The sequence below is a fragment of the Seriola aureovittata genome, chromosome 16, assembly GCF_021018895.1.
Source record: "Seriola aureovittata isolate HTS-2021-v1 ecotype China chromosome 16, ASM2101889v1, whole genome shotgun sequence".
Taxonomy (NCBI): domain Eukaryota; kingdom Metazoa; phylum Chordata; class Actinopteri; order Carangiformes; family Carangidae; genus Seriola; species Seriola aureovittata.
The window spans coordinates 7,923,710-7,940,089 of record NC_079379.1 but is presented as its reverse complement, the minus strand read 5'-3'; the positions used below and the strand labels follow the sequence as shown (position 1 = coordinate 7,940,089).

General features: G+C 44.8%; 2 protein-coding genes across 2 annotated transcripts in view; both read right to left on the bottom strand.

Moving 5' to 3' along the window:
* Positions 1–105: 105 nt before the first annotated feature.
* On the bottom strand, positions 106–12,297 carry ints3 (integrator complex subunit 3). The gene is made up of 29 exons (XM_056400301.1): positions 11,955–12,297; positions 11,281–11,364; positions 10,811–10,894; positions 10,615–10,728; positions 10,061–10,145; positions 9,881–9,947; positions 9,476–9,617; positions 9,269–9,398; positions 8,850–8,947; positions 8,183–8,374; positions 8,011–8,098; positions 7,229–7,308; positions 6,716–6,807; positions 6,525–6,631; positions 5,885–6,004; positions 5,339–5,468; positions 5,116–5,170; positions 4,916–5,019; positions 3,495–3,659; positions 3,089–3,242; positions 2,946–3,014; positions 2,486–2,561; positions 2,282–2,395; positions 2,009–2,057; positions 1,731–1,898; positions 1,248–1,348; positions 1,081–1,153; positions 839–995; positions 106–725 (listed from the first exon to the last, which is right to left on the bottom strand). The coding sequence occupies exons 1-29, from the start codon at positions 12,036–12,038 to the stop codon at positions 648–650; spliced, it is 3,060 nt and encodes a 1,019-aa protein (XP_056256276.1). The 5' UTR covers positions 12,039–12,297; the 3' UTR covers positions 106–647.
* Positions 12,298–12,880: 583 nt separating this feature from the next.
* The window catches only part of LOC130184341 (atrial natriuretic peptide receptor 1-like), a 31,090-nt gene continuing 27,590 nt past the window's right edge, over positions 12,881–16,380 (bottom strand). Inside the window, exons 16-22 of the mRNA XM_056400300.1 lie at positions 15,699–15,867; positions 15,329–15,475; positions 15,115–15,238; positions 14,837–14,905; positions 14,339–14,513; positions 14,070–14,168; positions 12,881–13,363 (exon numbers count right to left, since the gene is read on the bottom strand). Coding sequence (XP_056256275.1) covers positions 13,221–13,363; positions 14,070–14,168; positions 14,339–14,513; positions 14,837–14,905; positions 15,115–15,238; positions 15,329–15,475; positions 15,699–15,867 — 926 coding nt within the window. The 3' untranslated portion in view covers positions 12,881–13,220. The remainder of the gene's footprint in view (positions 13,364–14,069; positions 14,169–14,338; positions 14,514–14,836; positions 14,906–15,114; positions 15,239–15,328; positions 15,476–15,698; positions 15,868–16,380) is intronic.

The window sequence follows — 16,380 nt, the reverse complement described above, 5'->3', positions numbered from 1 at the left end:
CAAAAAAAAAACTGTGGAGTGGTTCTTTCTTGACTGCAGCGCCACATGTGCGGCATCAAAACCTTAGCCCCTCACCCCCCACCAGCAGCAGACATGACAACCTGAAACAAGCATCAGTTTTTATATGAAGAATTCATCCAACATGATGTTCAGAACAGACGAGGAGCTTTTACTGCAGCGAGACAAACAGGAAGGAGCTGCTAAAAACAGCAGGAAGTCAGGATCCTCCACAATAAGAGTTCAAAATCCCCCCGCCTCTGGGGAAAAAAAAAAAGCCCAAACAACCGCACCCATCTTCATCATTATTCCTATCATCATCATCATCATGTTCCCTGTATTAAAAACGTCGTCGTTTCATTCTCAGAGTTTGTGATTTCCTCCTCCCAGTGCATCATGGGAGTTAAGCCACACTATGACCTTTGATCAGGTCAGTCCTCGTATCCATGGAAACAGCGACAGTCTCATCATGTGAAAGTCAGTTCACCACATGGATTTAAAGTCCGTGGCGTCTCAGAGCCCTGCCCCACCCGCGGCGGTCAGTGCATGTCTTATCGGGAGGGGGCGGGGCCTCTTCCAGTGGTCAGAGCGGCTGGTTGGCTGGCGGTCTCTGTGGCAGCTGGCATGTGATTGGTCAGAGGATCAGTCCATCAGTCGCTGTCAGAGCCAACGGCTGACGAGCCTTTCCTCTTCCTTTTGGGAGCTTTGGGCTTCGAGTCTTCCTCCTCCTGAAGTAGACGGAAAATTAAACAGATTAACTAACGGTTCCAGATTTTCAACGATATATGAAAAAAACACAGGCTTCAGGATGGGACTGAAGCATAACGTGGATGGTACTTGCCGAGGCGCTGCTGGAGGCACTCTCCTCCTCGTTGTTGGTGGGCGGGGCTGCTCCTTTCCTTGAGCGAGGCGAAGAGGCTGGAGCTTTACGACGAGACTTTGGAGGCTTGGCCTGAGAGTCTTCGTATTCCTCCGCCAGGGCGAACAGGTCACTGAACCTTTAGGAGAAAGTGATGTCATCAGCATCTGTTGTGAAGTCATCGGTCAGTTTGTGTATGTGTGTGCGTGTTTGTGCACGTGTACCTCATCTTGTGTGCTTCGTCACAGCTGGCCTGAACGTGCTGCAGAGCCTGGAGGATCGGAGTCTGAGTGAAAACTGACAGACAGACACAACCAATAACTTATCAATTGATACATCATCAATAATTGATACATCATCAATAGTAATCAATCACTGTGTGTGTACTTACAGTTGTTCTTGGTGTTGCTCAGACTCAGTCTCAGGTTGTCCATGTGCTCCAAGATCTGTTCCAGGGTCAGCTGAGCCAGTTTACTGCTGGAACTACGAAGACTGAAGACAGAGAACTGGTTTAGTCAGGGAACTGTCCCTGTTTGCACTGTCTGAGGACAACCTGACCAGCCAGACCCAGACCTCACCTCTGGCTCTCTGTCTGTCCTCGCCTGTCTGTCTGTGTGTCCTAACCTCTGTCTGTCTGTCTCCTCACGTCCGTCTCTGTGTCCTCACCTCTGTCTGTGTCCTCACCTCGCCTCTGTCTCCTCATCTTGCCTCTGTCTGTGTCCTCACCTCTGCCTGTCTCTATGTCCTCACCTCTGTCTCTATGTCCTCACCTCTGTCTCTGTGTCCTCACCTCCCCTCTGTCTCCTCATCTTGCCTCTGTCTCTGTGTCCTCACCTCTGTCTCTGTGTGATCACCTCTGTCTCCGTGTCCTCACCTCTGTCTCTTACGGGGCTGGTTGTTGTTCTTGATCAGCTGGGCCTTGATGTGTTCTCCCAGCGTGTCATCGTATTTGGATGCCCAGTGTCTCAGGATGCTGGTGGTGAACTGGTCTTCAGGGTGACAGGGTCGACTCAGAACCATCTTCACCATCTCCTCACTCGGCCTGGGACACACACAGAGACAGACATTAACAGGGGCAAAGAACGAATATAAAGGAATAAACCATTCTGTTATGAGTGTGTTTGTCTTTTCCTGGCTGTGTGTTTGTCATACTTCTCTCGGCGCAGCTGCAGCAGCAGACAGGATAAGGCCTCTGGATGTTCTGGCAAACATGAAGTCACAAAACCAAAGATACAAGAGTCAGAAAAAAACACAAAAAAGTTTCAGGTCACTCTGTGCTCATTTCATGTCATGCCTTGTAGTTTTGAGTCTTGTTGTGGTGGTTTGATTCACATTCCAATAACAAATCTTATCAGAAACTTCACATAGGACCCAGTAAGATCATTCATTAATTCACCAATGCTGTTAGATTGTGTCAGTACTCACCTTTGTATTTGAGGTGTTGCAGTATTGGGATAATAGTTTCCAGAGGGATACTGTGAGCCAGAAACAGCTGCCAGGTGCTGTACTGCTCAAAAGTCTCCCAGTCCAGAGACTGAACTGTTTATAAAGAACAAGAAGATATACAGTCAGCTGCTGTCTAGCACCAACACAGTATACTGTATTCTGTTCTGTGTGAAGGCTTCTCACTGAGGATGTTGAGCACTGAGTCTTTCCTGAACATCACCAGGTTTCCCATCATCACATGACACATCAGCTCCTGTAACTACACACACACACACACACACACACACACACACACACACACACACACACACACACACACACGCACACACGCACACACACACACACACACAGTCATCTTCACTGAGGTTTGAAGTCAGCTAATTTTTATTTATTACCAGCTGCAACAGTGTGGCTGGTGTTGTTTTCACCTTGTGAGTCTGTGTGGTGTGTGTTCATGGCAAAATGTGGTCCTGTCGTCCCACAGCAGGATTTACCAGATGTGGTTTTGAGGACTTTGTTAGGTGTTTAGAGTCAGGAAACTTGTGAAAATGGTGAAAATGAAGGTCGATTTCAAAGATGGTCGAGTCCAACCCATGACTACAGAGTACTGATGTGACTACAGTTACCTGACTCAGTGAGTTACCTGTGTGGAGTCGATAACGGCGACGATCATGTTAAGCAGCTCACCGCTTCTCAACGTTTCATCTGGAAACTGAACAAACAACAAATTCAGGTGAGTTTGACACATGACAGCAGAGACGGTGTGTGTGTATGTGTGTTGTGTACCTCAGAGTATATGGAGGGAGTGAGGTAGCAGAGCAGCCGGACATCGTCCTCCTGACATGCCTTCATGTCCATCATCAGACAGGTGTGCAGGTCGCCGAGAGCTGTCGCCTGTGCAAAAGACTCGTACAGCATCATCTTCCCATTCGCTGCTTTACTGTTGACACAAACACACACAGACATTTTAATGATTGTACTGATGTTCACATCTGACTAGGAGTCTCTGTATCTGTCTGTATTAACGATGATGATACATGCAACAACTGTGATGTCATCAGTGTTGTTGTGTAACTAGTATCCATTACTCCCATCAGGCACATTTTGAATAAGTACTGATCATGTTTCTACCGTCAGTTTAAGCTAAGCTACAAACAGCAGCTCCGACATCATCTCTGAGGTCACAGGTCACCTTGCTTTGAGGTAGTACAGCAGGTGGTATCCGATCTTGGGTTGTTTCTGGTAAAGTTCAGCCAACATGTCGAGCAGAACCGAGAACCCACTGTTATCCTCCTGCATGGTGACCAGGTTCCTGAAGATCAGACACACGGGTTTACACACCGACTCCTCCAGGGACCTGAGGGAGAGAAAGACAGGTGATCAGAGACAGAGTTAGACAGGTGATCAGAGACAGAGTTAGACAGGTGATCAGAGACAGAGTTAGACAGGTGATCAGAGACAGAGAGAGACAGGTGATCAGAGACAGAGTTAGACAGGTGATCAGAGACAGAGAGAGACAGGTGATCGGAGACAGAGTTAGACAGGTGATCAGAGACAGAGTTAGACAGGTGATCGGAGACAGAGAGAGACAGGTGATCGGAGACAGAGAGAGACAGGTGATCAGAGACAGGTGATCAGAGACAGAGAGTGACAGGTGATCAGAGACAGAGAGATAGGTGATCAGAGACAGGTGATCGGAGACGGGTGATCAGAGACAGAGAGAGACAGGTGATCGGAGACAGGTGATCAGAGACAGAGAGATAGGTGATCAGAGACAGAGAGAGACAGGTGATCGGAGACAGGTGATCAGAGACAGAGAGAGACAGGTGATCAGAGACAAAGAGAGACAGGTGATCAGAGAAAGAGAGAAAGGTGATCAGAGACAGCGAGAGACAGGTGATCAGAGACAGAGAAGGGTAGGTGATCAGAGACAGAAAGAGAGACAGGTGATCATAGACAGAGAGAGAGACAGGTGATCATAGACAGAGAGAGACAGGTGATCAGAGAGAGAGAAGGGTAGGTGATCAGAGACAGAAAGAGACAGGTGATCAGAGACAGAGAGAGAGAGAGACAGGTGATCATAGACAGAGAGAGACAGGTGATCAGAGAGAGAGAGAAGGGTAGGTGATCAGAGACAGCGAGAGACAGGTGATCAGAGAAAGAGAGAGACAGGTGATCAGGGACAGAGAAGGGTAGGTGATCAGAGACAGAAAGAGACAGGTGATCAGAGACAGAGAGAGAGACAGGTGATCATAGACAGAGAGAGAGACAGGTGATCATAGACAGAGAGAGACAGGTGATCAGAGAGAGAGAAGGGTAGGTGATCAGAGACAGAAAGAGACAGGTGATCAGAGACAGAGAGAGAGACAGGTGATCAGAGAGAGAGAAGGGTAGGTGATCAGAGACAGCGAGAGACAGGTGATCATAGACAGAGAGAGACAGGTGATCAGGGACAGAGAAGGGTAGGTGATCAGAGACAGAAAGAGACAGGTGATCAGAGACAGAGAGAGAGACAGGTGATCATAGACAGAGAGAGACAGGTGATCAGAGAGAGAGAAGGGTAGGTGATCAGAGACATTAGAGAAACATACAGACAGGTACAATCAGTCTTACTCTTCAGTGATCTCCTCTGGCAGAACGTCTCCTCTAAAATGATCTTTAAACAGTTCAGACAGACAGGAAGCCATAGCCGACATCTGCTCTGTGTCAAAGTCCTCCTGCAACACAAGACAGCATCAGAGAACCCAGTGGAACCCAGGAGAACCCAGGGGAATACAGGATACAGTAGAGTTTGAGTACATGTTGATCTTTACCTCCAGGATCAGATCCACGATCTCCTGCATCACCTCACACTGAGTCTCTGTGTCACTGAGGAAAGACAATGTTATTATTAGTATTATCGTTGTTGTTATTATTATTAAAACAAGGTGACAAAAACATCAGATATTAACTGATTAATGATCAATAAACTCAGAGTGAGCTCAGCTGTGACCCTAGGCTGATCTGAGGACCTGAAGGAGGACTGCAGGGTCTCACCTGGTTTTCTGCAGCTGCAACACTTTCTCCTTCATGGTGTCGTCTAATTGGTCCAGCCAGGGTGTGATGTCAGCAGGCTCCTCCATCACAGCCTCTTTGATTGGGTGGAACCTGAACTCCCGTTTCTTTCCTGCACAGTGATTGGTCGATAGGCAGTGGGACGTAAAAGATTGAGTTTCTATGAATTGCCATGTAAACCCAAGGTGTTTACCTGCAGCAGGTAGACTCACTGACACCTGGCTTAACCTGATTCTCACTGGCTCCAACCTGGTTAAACTGGTCTCATTAAGTTTATCCCAGTTTAAAGTAATTTCATCTAAACAATTTAATCCAGTTTTAAATGATCCACAATAAACTGGATTAATGTGGTCTAAAACGATCAACAATAAACTGGATTAATCTGGTTTAAAATGATCTACATTAAACTGGTTGACTCTGGTTTAAACTGGTAAAATCTGGTATATTCGACTTCTTGTTACCAATAAAACAATTATTCTGGTTTAAGCAATGTCATTCTGGTTTATCAAGGTCTCGTCTCGTCATCACCTTTGTTGTTGACTTCCTCCTCGTCGTCGCTGAAGGCGGCCTCTGTGTTGTCATAGCAACCCTCCTCCTTGTCCAACACGTGGTTGTCCATCTCCAAGGAGACGGCTTCCTCCATTTTCACTGCAGGACACAGAAGTTTTCTGATCTGTTACAGGTTTTTAATTGTCTGAGTAACGTGCGTTGTTACCTCTGACAATAAAGTTGTGTGTAAAGAGTCCACTGAAATGGTTCTGGTTAAAACATGGTTTGAACTGGTCTCAACTAAATTAGTGTGTTTGAGTTTATGATGAAAATGTCCTGTGTTTGTTTTTGGGGTTTGTGTTGCTTTGTTTGGTGTTTCTGTTGTGTTGTCATGGATGGTTGCTACTCTTTTTTTTTTTTTTTATTACTATATGCACTGATTTTAAACTGCATCATATAATGTTGGTGATCGCTTCACCTATCAAGGGACCAGTGTTAGAAATTTGCTTCAGGTATAGACACATAAACGTCACACTCTGCTCCTGTAACTGTTAATGTTCTTCTGTACATGACACTTAAAAATGACCCAAATAAATAAACAAAAGGAGAAATAAAGGTTAGGCAATCAGACACACAAGTTGTTGTGACCTACAACAACTTGTGTTTGTGCATGTGTTACCTTCAGTTGGGGGGGAAGGCGAGCTGCAGAACTCGGGGAATCTTTCTCTGAGCATCGATCGAAGCTCTCGGTCTAACTTTGGATTATCAAACAGCGGAGCGAGGTGACTGAGAGACAGAGATCAATAATCAGTAATCAATAATCAATACAATATGGAGCATCACAGGGAACACAGTGTGTTTGTTTCTTACGCCAGCACTCTCTTCTCCATGATAAAGGTGAGCGAGTTGAAGACGCCCTGACGGACCTGAGACTCCAATGGAGGAAAGAAGTGAGGGATGATCTAAAGAGGGAAGGAAACAAGGAGTTAAAGTAGAGAGGGCAGCAGGACAGAGGGACAGATGGACAGAGAAACAGAATAAAAAAACTAAGAAAACAAACAGCTTCAGTCTGTTACTGAGGAACTGGACAAAACTATTGTTTTTATCAGTGCGTTTCATTCTACGGTGTGTGTCCATGTTTCACACTGAGTTTATTCTGTTGTTTTCTGTGTGTATTTTCTTTTATGAAAAATAAAAACAAAGCAATGTCTCAGTTTCAGTTTGTGAAAAACTTCCAAGTTTCCACAGGATGAAGTTCAGAGGAGGAGGAGGAGGAGGGAAGATTCATCTACACAACAGTGAGAGTGTGTGTCTGTGTTTTACTGTGTGTGTGTGTGTGTGTGTGTGTGTGTGTGTGTGTGTGTGTGTTTCAGTGCGTGTTACCCTGCACATGAAGTCCAGCAGTGTGGCAGTGATGGCAGGATGAGGCTTCATGGAGTGATGCATCACCAGGATGGCTGGTTCTGATACACAACAACAACAACAGATAGGATCAGAAATTGATCCAACAACCAACTTTTAATCTGTGACATCAACTGTATTTATTATTGTCTGTTATTAAAGGTGCTATATGTAAGTTTTTGCTACATAGCAAACGTTAGCATTAGCAGCTGTTTTCTTACCAGTCTAGAAGAAACATTATGAGTTCAGCAAAGAAAGACCTTGTTTTTTTAATTTTTTTTATTTCTACCACTTTTCTTCTACTAAAGTTAGCATGCTTACCAGCTAGCTCCTATCTCGCCACTTTCTGAAACTGAGTCACTGTAGCGTGCAGTCTGTCCTGAGGGAGTAGCTGCTCAGAGGACGTATTGTAATCTAATGCTAATGTTAGCTATGTAGCAATACCAAAATGTACAGATAGCTCCTTTTGACCTGACATCAACTCTGGAGCTGTCTTATGCAAAATTTGTTAAAATTAATTCAAACACAAGCTACACAGTGTCCTTTATAGACTCAAATTTATGTGTGTGATTTTATACATATATCTTTGTTAGGACTACTTCTGTTTTAAACCATTGTAGTGAGAACTTGTCTGAAGGTTCAGATCTGGTTTTAGGGTGCAGGTTACACTCAGGTCTAGGTCTGGAGCCTGGGAACGCATGAGATCAACGAGGGTCCTCAAATGTATAGAAAGACAATTAAGTGCTTGTGCATGTGTGTGTCACCTATGTTCATGATGCTGTCTTTCTCTGGATTGAAGAACAGCCAATCATAGAAGAGAGCCAGTTTGGCGTTGGAAGCAGCCACATTTGACTGGAGACACAAATTAATAAATCAGTTATTGATTTTAATCGACTAAAACATCCAAATTGACATTCTGAGGCCCCGCCCCCTTACCGTGCAGGTGGTAAGCAACCAGCCAATGATTGCCCAGCGAGGCAGGATGTCAGAGCTCAACACCTCATTGGACGGATGGACCACTCCACAGATGTATCGAATAAGATCGCAGCGCAGTGATTGGCTCTCTGCTGTGGACAGGTACTGTCTCTGAAACCAGTCCTGGTACCGCTTCTGCTGCCCGAAGCGCACCTGAGCACACAGGTGAAGATACAGTGAGAGATTCACCTGAGTTGATGTGTGGATACTGTTTTCAGTTGTTAGGTGAACATGATTACAACATCAAACCTCTGAACAGAGCTAAAAGTAAACACTAGCAACTAGTTTTACTGCTAACTCAATGCAGTGAGCTTTAACGATCACATGATTAATTTATTAGATGAAAGACAGAATGTGAAGATGTGTGTTTGTTTTGAACTGTTGAAACAATAGAAGTAGGGTAAACACAGATTGAAAGCAGCTTATTAATCAATAAAATAATTTGTAGATTGATTAATACAAACAGAAATCACTAGTGGCAGAACTGAAGTGTGACAGTGTGCAGACTGATGTACCACAGTATACTACTTAAACCACATCGGACTGCAGGGCCTGTCGGTGGATCCTCACAGTTCGATGAGGTCTGAGTACTGCAGACATTGACAAAGAAACTATACGTTGTCTTTACCCTGGAGGTCATGAACAGCAGCTTGGTCTCCATGTCTGGTGTGAGTCGACAGGCCAGAAACTTCCTGGATGTCCGAGCCGTCAGGAGCTGGAGGACACCTGCAACACACACATGAAGACACACAACAATTAAACACATACTCATCAGAAACATTGTGTAACATCATGTGTTTAAACAACAACGTCAGCAAGGGTGGATTATATCAGATCTAGTGTATTGTGTCTGTTAGTTAATGAGCTCTCCACAAGTCACTGACTGGACTCTCTACCTAGCCTCTGTCGTTTTGTGTTTTTTGCTATGGGAATTGGTATCAGAATTGTGGTATCATGAGTTCTGGTATCATGATATCCCTTCCTCAAACACACTAATGAGATTTACTAGTGAACTAAGAACTGAGGATTGTGGGTAGTGTAGTTTACCTGTGAACTGAGGACTAAGGACTTGTGGGTTGTGCAGCAGGTCTCTCCACAGCAGCTCCATCTCTGGGATCCGAGCCACATTCTGCAGCAGACGAACCAGATCTCTGCCGATGATCAGACACTCCATGAACTATAGATAAAAAGACAGGGTTATGAGGGTAACCACTCGGGCACAAAGCTAACTTCCCTCTGTCCTTCCTTCCTTACCTTCTCCCTCAGCATGCTGATGCAGAAGTCCACCTCTTTCTGGCGGAGAGTAAGCAGGTTCGGGGCTCCATGGTCCACGATCAGGCGGAGGTAGGTGTAGACTGACATCGCTATCAGCATCCCGCTCTTCAATACCCACTCCCTAGAGAGAAAAAATATTCAGCTGCTTCACAGTAAAAAGCCCATCGATATCTTCACATTAAAAGCCCAATGCTACCTTCAAAATAAAAGCACTACAGCTGCTTAACAATAGCTTTTACTGTGAAGAAAACTACTCCCTTGTTTATATCACAGAAAAAACTTGTTTGTTCTTGCTGGAAGTACATTCAGAAACACTAACATTTTCTCTACATGGTGCAGTCTGATTAAAAGCTTTTTTATAAATAGATGAATAGTGAAACATACTTTTGATCCAGCAGGATGTCTAGGACACTCTCAGCCAACCACAGATTCTTAGTGGAGATATCTCCACCTAAACATAAACACAATAAAAATACAGTGTTACTTTGAGTGGAATCACAGTTGTGATTCCTGCTGATGTTTCACATTATGAAAATGAACTCTGTATGAGTGAAAGATTCTGACCTGCAATCTGTTTCAGCAGAGTCATGACGACTCCGTCAGCTCCCATTACCCCACTCTTCACCAGCTCTCTGACCAGCCACACCAGCTGCACACAAATCAACTCCATCAGTATCACATGACACTCAGTTCACAAAGGATTTATTCATTCAGGTGAGAACTGCTTCCTGCTGCCAGGTGTGTTTCCTGTTGTTCTTCTTCTTCCCTGAGTCTGATCTGTCAGCCATCACTGACACTAATGACATGTTTGTGACTCAGCAGCATGGTGAACTTTCAGATTTAAACTCAGGTGTCAAAGAGTTAATCTACTTCCGGGAGCGAACACAACAAGAACTGTGATTGGTCTGTTTGGACTCCTCGTCGTTATCATCTCTCATAAAGTGAATGAAACAATGTCAACAGTAAATTTGGGTAAACAGTGACTGCATAGCACCACATCTGTCTCAACTTTGCAGTAGGAGGGATAATCTTATACACAGGTGTGTTTAATATAGTATATTATATACCTTTAGATATGCCTGAGTGTATTCCTGAGTGTGTACCTGGAGTTTGTTTACCTGAGTTCTCGGGACATCCTGCAGTTTGAGGAACTTCTCCATCAGGATCTGGTTGATCTTCACCAAGATCACATTCATCCCATCTCTGTTGACCAGCGTCAGGTCTCTGTAACACTGTCCCCCCACACAGACACAGTGATGTCAGAGTGATGTCACAGTGATGTCAAACAATAACAATGATGCAGTGGTGTCTCACCCTCTGGGCCTGGGTCGGTTCTGTGAGGACCAGAGTGAACAGACCCAGACACACTTCCTCATGCTGCTGCTGACCTTTACACACCTGAGGGACAGGTAAACAGTAAGTCAGACAGAGACATTTAGTTTCCATGTTTTGCACAAGTACAACAGATGTAATACAAAAGCAGAATACATTATCAGCATCTACAGTACACAAAGCAAACACATGGGAATACTACACAACACACGATATACTACACACACAAAACATAATATACTACACACACACACACATCAAATAAAATACTACACATACCACACATAAAATACTACACACACAGACAAAACACATAATATACTACACACATAAAATGCAAACAGCAACTATAAAATTATGACACTGAGCAGCAACTCTGTTGATAACGGATTAATGGTTTTATTTTGATAATGACACCCAACATCAGCATCAAAACAGTGTGTGTTTCTTACATTGGCAGTGAGCGCATCGTTGGCCTCTCTCTCCGACAGCCCATTGGTCAACGACTGGATGATCCCAACACAACGCTCCAGTCTCTGCACACACAGATACACAACACACACAGCAACAAACACACACACACGACAACAACAACCACCACACAGAGATCCACACGACAGACAGGGTGTTTCGTTATACGCTGATAAACCCTCAAAGTATAAAACACATTAACGCGTCACATAGGTGTAACTGTCTTACCTGTCTTCATCTCACTACTTTTGACATGTGAAACACAACCACGGCGCATGCGCACCTGTCACTTTTCATCCATATGTTTACGTATGGTTAGCATGCTAGGCTAACAGTCGATCAGGTCTGACTTTAAATCACTGCCGTGACGTCTTTCAGGGTTCACTAACACCTGAGACCCCTAACCTGTCTCACACCGCGGGGTTAAACCAGCTACAACATGTTTACACATGCTCCTGTGCGGCTGTGCTATGCTAACACTGCTAGCCCCCTGCTAGCGGTGCTAACTAGCCTAGCCTGGGTGATAAAATGGTTCCATGTCTTTGTTTTAAACAAAACTGTCCTCAAATTGCTGGTATTCACCGATAAACTGGCTCTGACCGGGGTTATCCCGGGTTATACCTGCTCTCTGAGCCGTTAGCCCGGGTCAGCCTACCTCCTCCAGCTCGTCTTTGGCGTCCAGCGGGGTAGACACCAGTAGCCGGCCCTGCGGCTTCGCCTTCGCCGGTGCAGGCTCCATCTGCTCCCGCCGCGCCTCGCCTGGCCCCGCGGAGCTGAGAAGGGTTGGAGTCCCGGTTCTCACGGGTTCTGAATGTTCGTGTCGGTGTACCGGAAAGTGTGGTGCTGCCGTCAGTGACGCAGCATGTGTGTGACACAGTCCGGTCGGTAAATATGGGTTTTTAAAACTTATTTCAGGTCAACGGTGACTCTCAGTCCCGCTCTAAGACTCTGTGCGACCACAGCAACATAACGGACATCCGCACCGACCGACCGGAGGGACGGGGGCGGGACCACAGGCCTGCCGACCAATCATTTTACCGAGGCCTCTGAGTGATGCGAGTGATGGCCAATGACAGGAGAGACAATCTGGAGCAAAACCCGGCCTCCTGTACCATTAGAACAGGTTTATCAATAACGCCAATGTTATCAATATTAGTTTGAGATCAGAACCAGGGACGCAGCTTTATAATTTTGTCCCATGAAAACAGACAAGAAACTAATCAAAACTAAACCACAATGATGAGTGAATTATTTAATGATTCTCTGTAACTTCACATCAGTGTTTTATTCTTTTTTTACTTTGATGTGTTAAAGTATAAAGTGTTAAAGCTCAACACCAACCAGAGTTAATAAACTTCATTAACTTTATTAATGAAGACGTTAAATGTAGTCTGTGAGCCCGCTTCCGGTTGTACATAAAAAAATTCAGGTAAAAAGCTCAGGTTCTGTCTGGGTTTTGTTATGAACAGGAAAAGTATAAAGATTTATATTGTCTACATAGCCCAGAAAGTTATTTTGACCTTTAATATAAAGTGTTACTGCAGCCCGGAGTTTACAGTTTAAACAATAATGACACAGAGATAATAAAACACACACAGTTTATTTTGTATTTACACATCTAACTTTAAATGATTTATTATTACAGTGAAACATTCATCTGTCTGTGTTTTCTGTACAGTTCATTTATGGGTGAAACTTTTCTCAAAGTTCCCAACAGGAAAGTTCAAACTGTCACTTTAAGTGATGTCAGAGGTAAACGTCCAATCAGAGAGGAGGGGTTTAAAACCTGCTGGTTGTTTCTGATGTCTGCCAGTCTGTCTGTTCCTTGTTTCTTTCTTTCTCTTTCTTTCTTTCCTTCTTTCTTTCTTCTATCGGTTAATGTTGTCCGTTACTCTGTCAGTTGTTGGTGTCCTCTCCTCTGTCAGTTGCTGCCCTCTCCCAGCAGCCAGTATGTCCTCATGCGTCCCTTCCCCTTCATCTCAATCTCTCCTCTGAGCTGCAGCTGGAAGCAGCTGAACTCCTGCAGAACCTGACGAGTTGCCTCCGACACATGAATCTTCAAAGCTGCAGAGAAACAGCATAAACATGAGAATCAGAACTTTAACACAGACCTATTAAACGTTCCCCTCTTTTCAGAAAAACACTCCAATCAGACAGAGGAGGGGCTCTGTACAGAACATAGAAAAAAAACCCATCATCCTGTTTATACCAGTTTATCTTTATCTGTGACATGAACACCTGCTGTCAGTCACCACAGTATGATTGTCCTCTGTGGGTTCATAGCTCTTATGGTGCAGGATGACATCACCTACATCGTCCAATCAACGGTTATCTGTCAGTCCATGTGACTTCATGAGACTTGTTTATCTGGATCTGAGTCCCTTGGGGGTTCTGATCCTCCACAGACCGTAAGGTCACAGTGAACATGAACCAGACCAAAACTAAGAGACAATAATGGACCTTCTTTAATTTGCAGTGAAACAGAGTTCTTGTTGTGAACATGGCATTAAAGGAAAGTTCACAACACAAAGGGACAGGAGGTAAAAGGTTATTATACAGTAGTCATTTGTAGTTGTGTGTAGTTGTGTACTTTGTCTTCCTGTCTGTGTTTGTGTTTGTTACTGCAGTGTGGATTCAAAGATTCATTTCATTACCTCACAGCCACATTAAAGGCCATTTGATTCTGTATTATTTCTGGTGTGTGTGTGTGTGTGTGTGTGTGTGTGTGTGTGTGTGTGTGTGTGTGTGTGTGTGTGTGTGTGTGTTTTACCTTCTCCGTTGGACTCCATGCGTGACGCTGTGTTGACTGTGTCTCCAAACAGACAGTACCTGGGCATCTTCAGCCCAACTACACCTGCACACACTGGACCTGAACACACAAAACAAAACAGTTATTTTGTAGAATCATCTAACACTAATACTGAAAGACACACACACACACACACACACACACACACACACACACACACACACACACACACACACACACACACACACACACACACACACACACACACACACACACATACACACACTGACCGCTGTGTATGCCAATGCGTAGCCGGAGCTGCTGTTTGGGTCGGTGTCGGATCCTAAAGCTCTTGACGGCATCCAGCAGGGCAAGAGACATGCGGGCCACCTCTCGACCATGGAGTTTACCATTCCTCCCTGGCAGACCTGACACCACCATGTAGGCGTCCCCGATGGTTTCAACCTGAGGGTACCATTCAGGAGTCTTCAAACATTTACCTTTTACTTTTCATGTAGACTTTAAGGTCTGACAAAGTCTTAGATGATCTGGCTTTCTCAGAGGAGAGACAAACCAGTAGTCACAAAGTAGATCTATCCTTTGCTGAGTGTAAATATGACAGACAGACTACTACTGGGTGTGTGGCTGTCATTCAGTGACACAGAGCAGGGTTCAGCTGGCCCTAACAATCACTAACATTTGGTACTTTAGATGAGAAGGGGTAAACTGCTAGCACAGCTTAGCACAAAGTCTGGAGACAGGGTAAACAGAGGCGAGGAACGTGTTACCTTGTAAACATCAAAGTTGTCAATGATGGCATCGAAGCAGGTGTAGAGGTCATTCAACAAGGTCACAACCTGGAGGAAGAAGAACACATTTAAACCTCCCATTGTCACTTTATACAACACGAGTTACAGTTAAAAGTGAGAGTCAGAAAATGTGTTTTGTTGTGGTAATAACATATTACACCACTAGATGGAGCACTTGTAGTTTCAGGTTCATGTTTACATGGAGGATGTGCTGGTGTAGAAACCAGTTTTAGTATGTTCTACTGAGTTCTACTGACCTGCAGTGGCGTGCTCTCAGCTGACAGGGCAGTGAAGCCCACGATGTCACTGAAGTAAATGGTAACTGAGTCAAAAGCTTCAGCCTGAACCGTCTCACCTCGTTTCAACTGCTCAGCTACTGAACTGAAACACAAACAGACAGAAATTAGGTAAAAGTACTGAAAACAATAAGTTTATGCAGTACTTGATGCAGTTTTACTGCAGTATATTTACTGTGGTAGTATCTGGTAGAGAAGGGCCTCAGCCTTGCGTTTCTCCTCATGGTACGCCTGCGTTCTTTCTTCCACCAGCTCCTCCAGGTTGTTTGCATACTGCTCCATCCGAGACAGAAGGTTGTCGAGGATGTTTGAACCATAACCTCTACACAGACAGACAGGTGGACAGAATGTTCAGTTTTAGATTTCCACGTCGGCCCAGAACAGTGGTGCCTCTTGTTGTTATTGGAGAGAGGATAATGAATATAAATGCAGATGTTTCTTTATCAGACAGATGTTTCAGATGTTCAGATGTACTGAAGTGAATAAAACTACAGCTCTGTTCTAAGTACGAGAACACACACACACACACACACACACACACACACCTGTGTTGTTTCCTCAGCAGGATCTTGATGGTGTTGAAGTCGGGTCGTTCGCTGGGTTCTTCGCTCCAGCAGCGCTGCATCAGGACTCCGAGCTCCTCGCTGTGACTGTGGAAGCAGAGGGAGGGACGGAGGGGAGGGACGCCACCCTGACACACCGTCTGGACGATCTCTGAGGGGGGAGGACAAATGGGGACATCATCTTTAAAACAAGGTGTAATGTGTTGTTGAGGCACTACAATAAACCCTCACAGTCTTTTATCTTATAGTGCGGTACACAGTCGTCACCTCTGTGACTGATGAAACCGCAGGTTGATGTGATGACTCGACCTGCTGCAGCTGCTGGACGAGTCCTGTTCCTCTCATTAGATGCTGAGTCCAGGATTTATGTTACAGCTGACTGTAGCTGCTGATCAGTGATCAGTTGACTCAGGGTAACATGAACCAGCCTTTGTAGCAGTTTTTTTGTGGTTTTCATTTGAACTGGGGCGACCCATCTAACCAGCATGCATCAGGCTGCGCTGCGCTGCATGAAGTCTTAAGAGCCTTTTCAGTCATATGAAGTTACATGGACTGACAGGCAACTTGTTGATTGGACAGTTTTGATGATGTCATCGTGCATAGTCAGGAAACAAGAAACTGGACCAATGTGAAGAAGATAAAATGGTGTCATGCCTCACTTTGA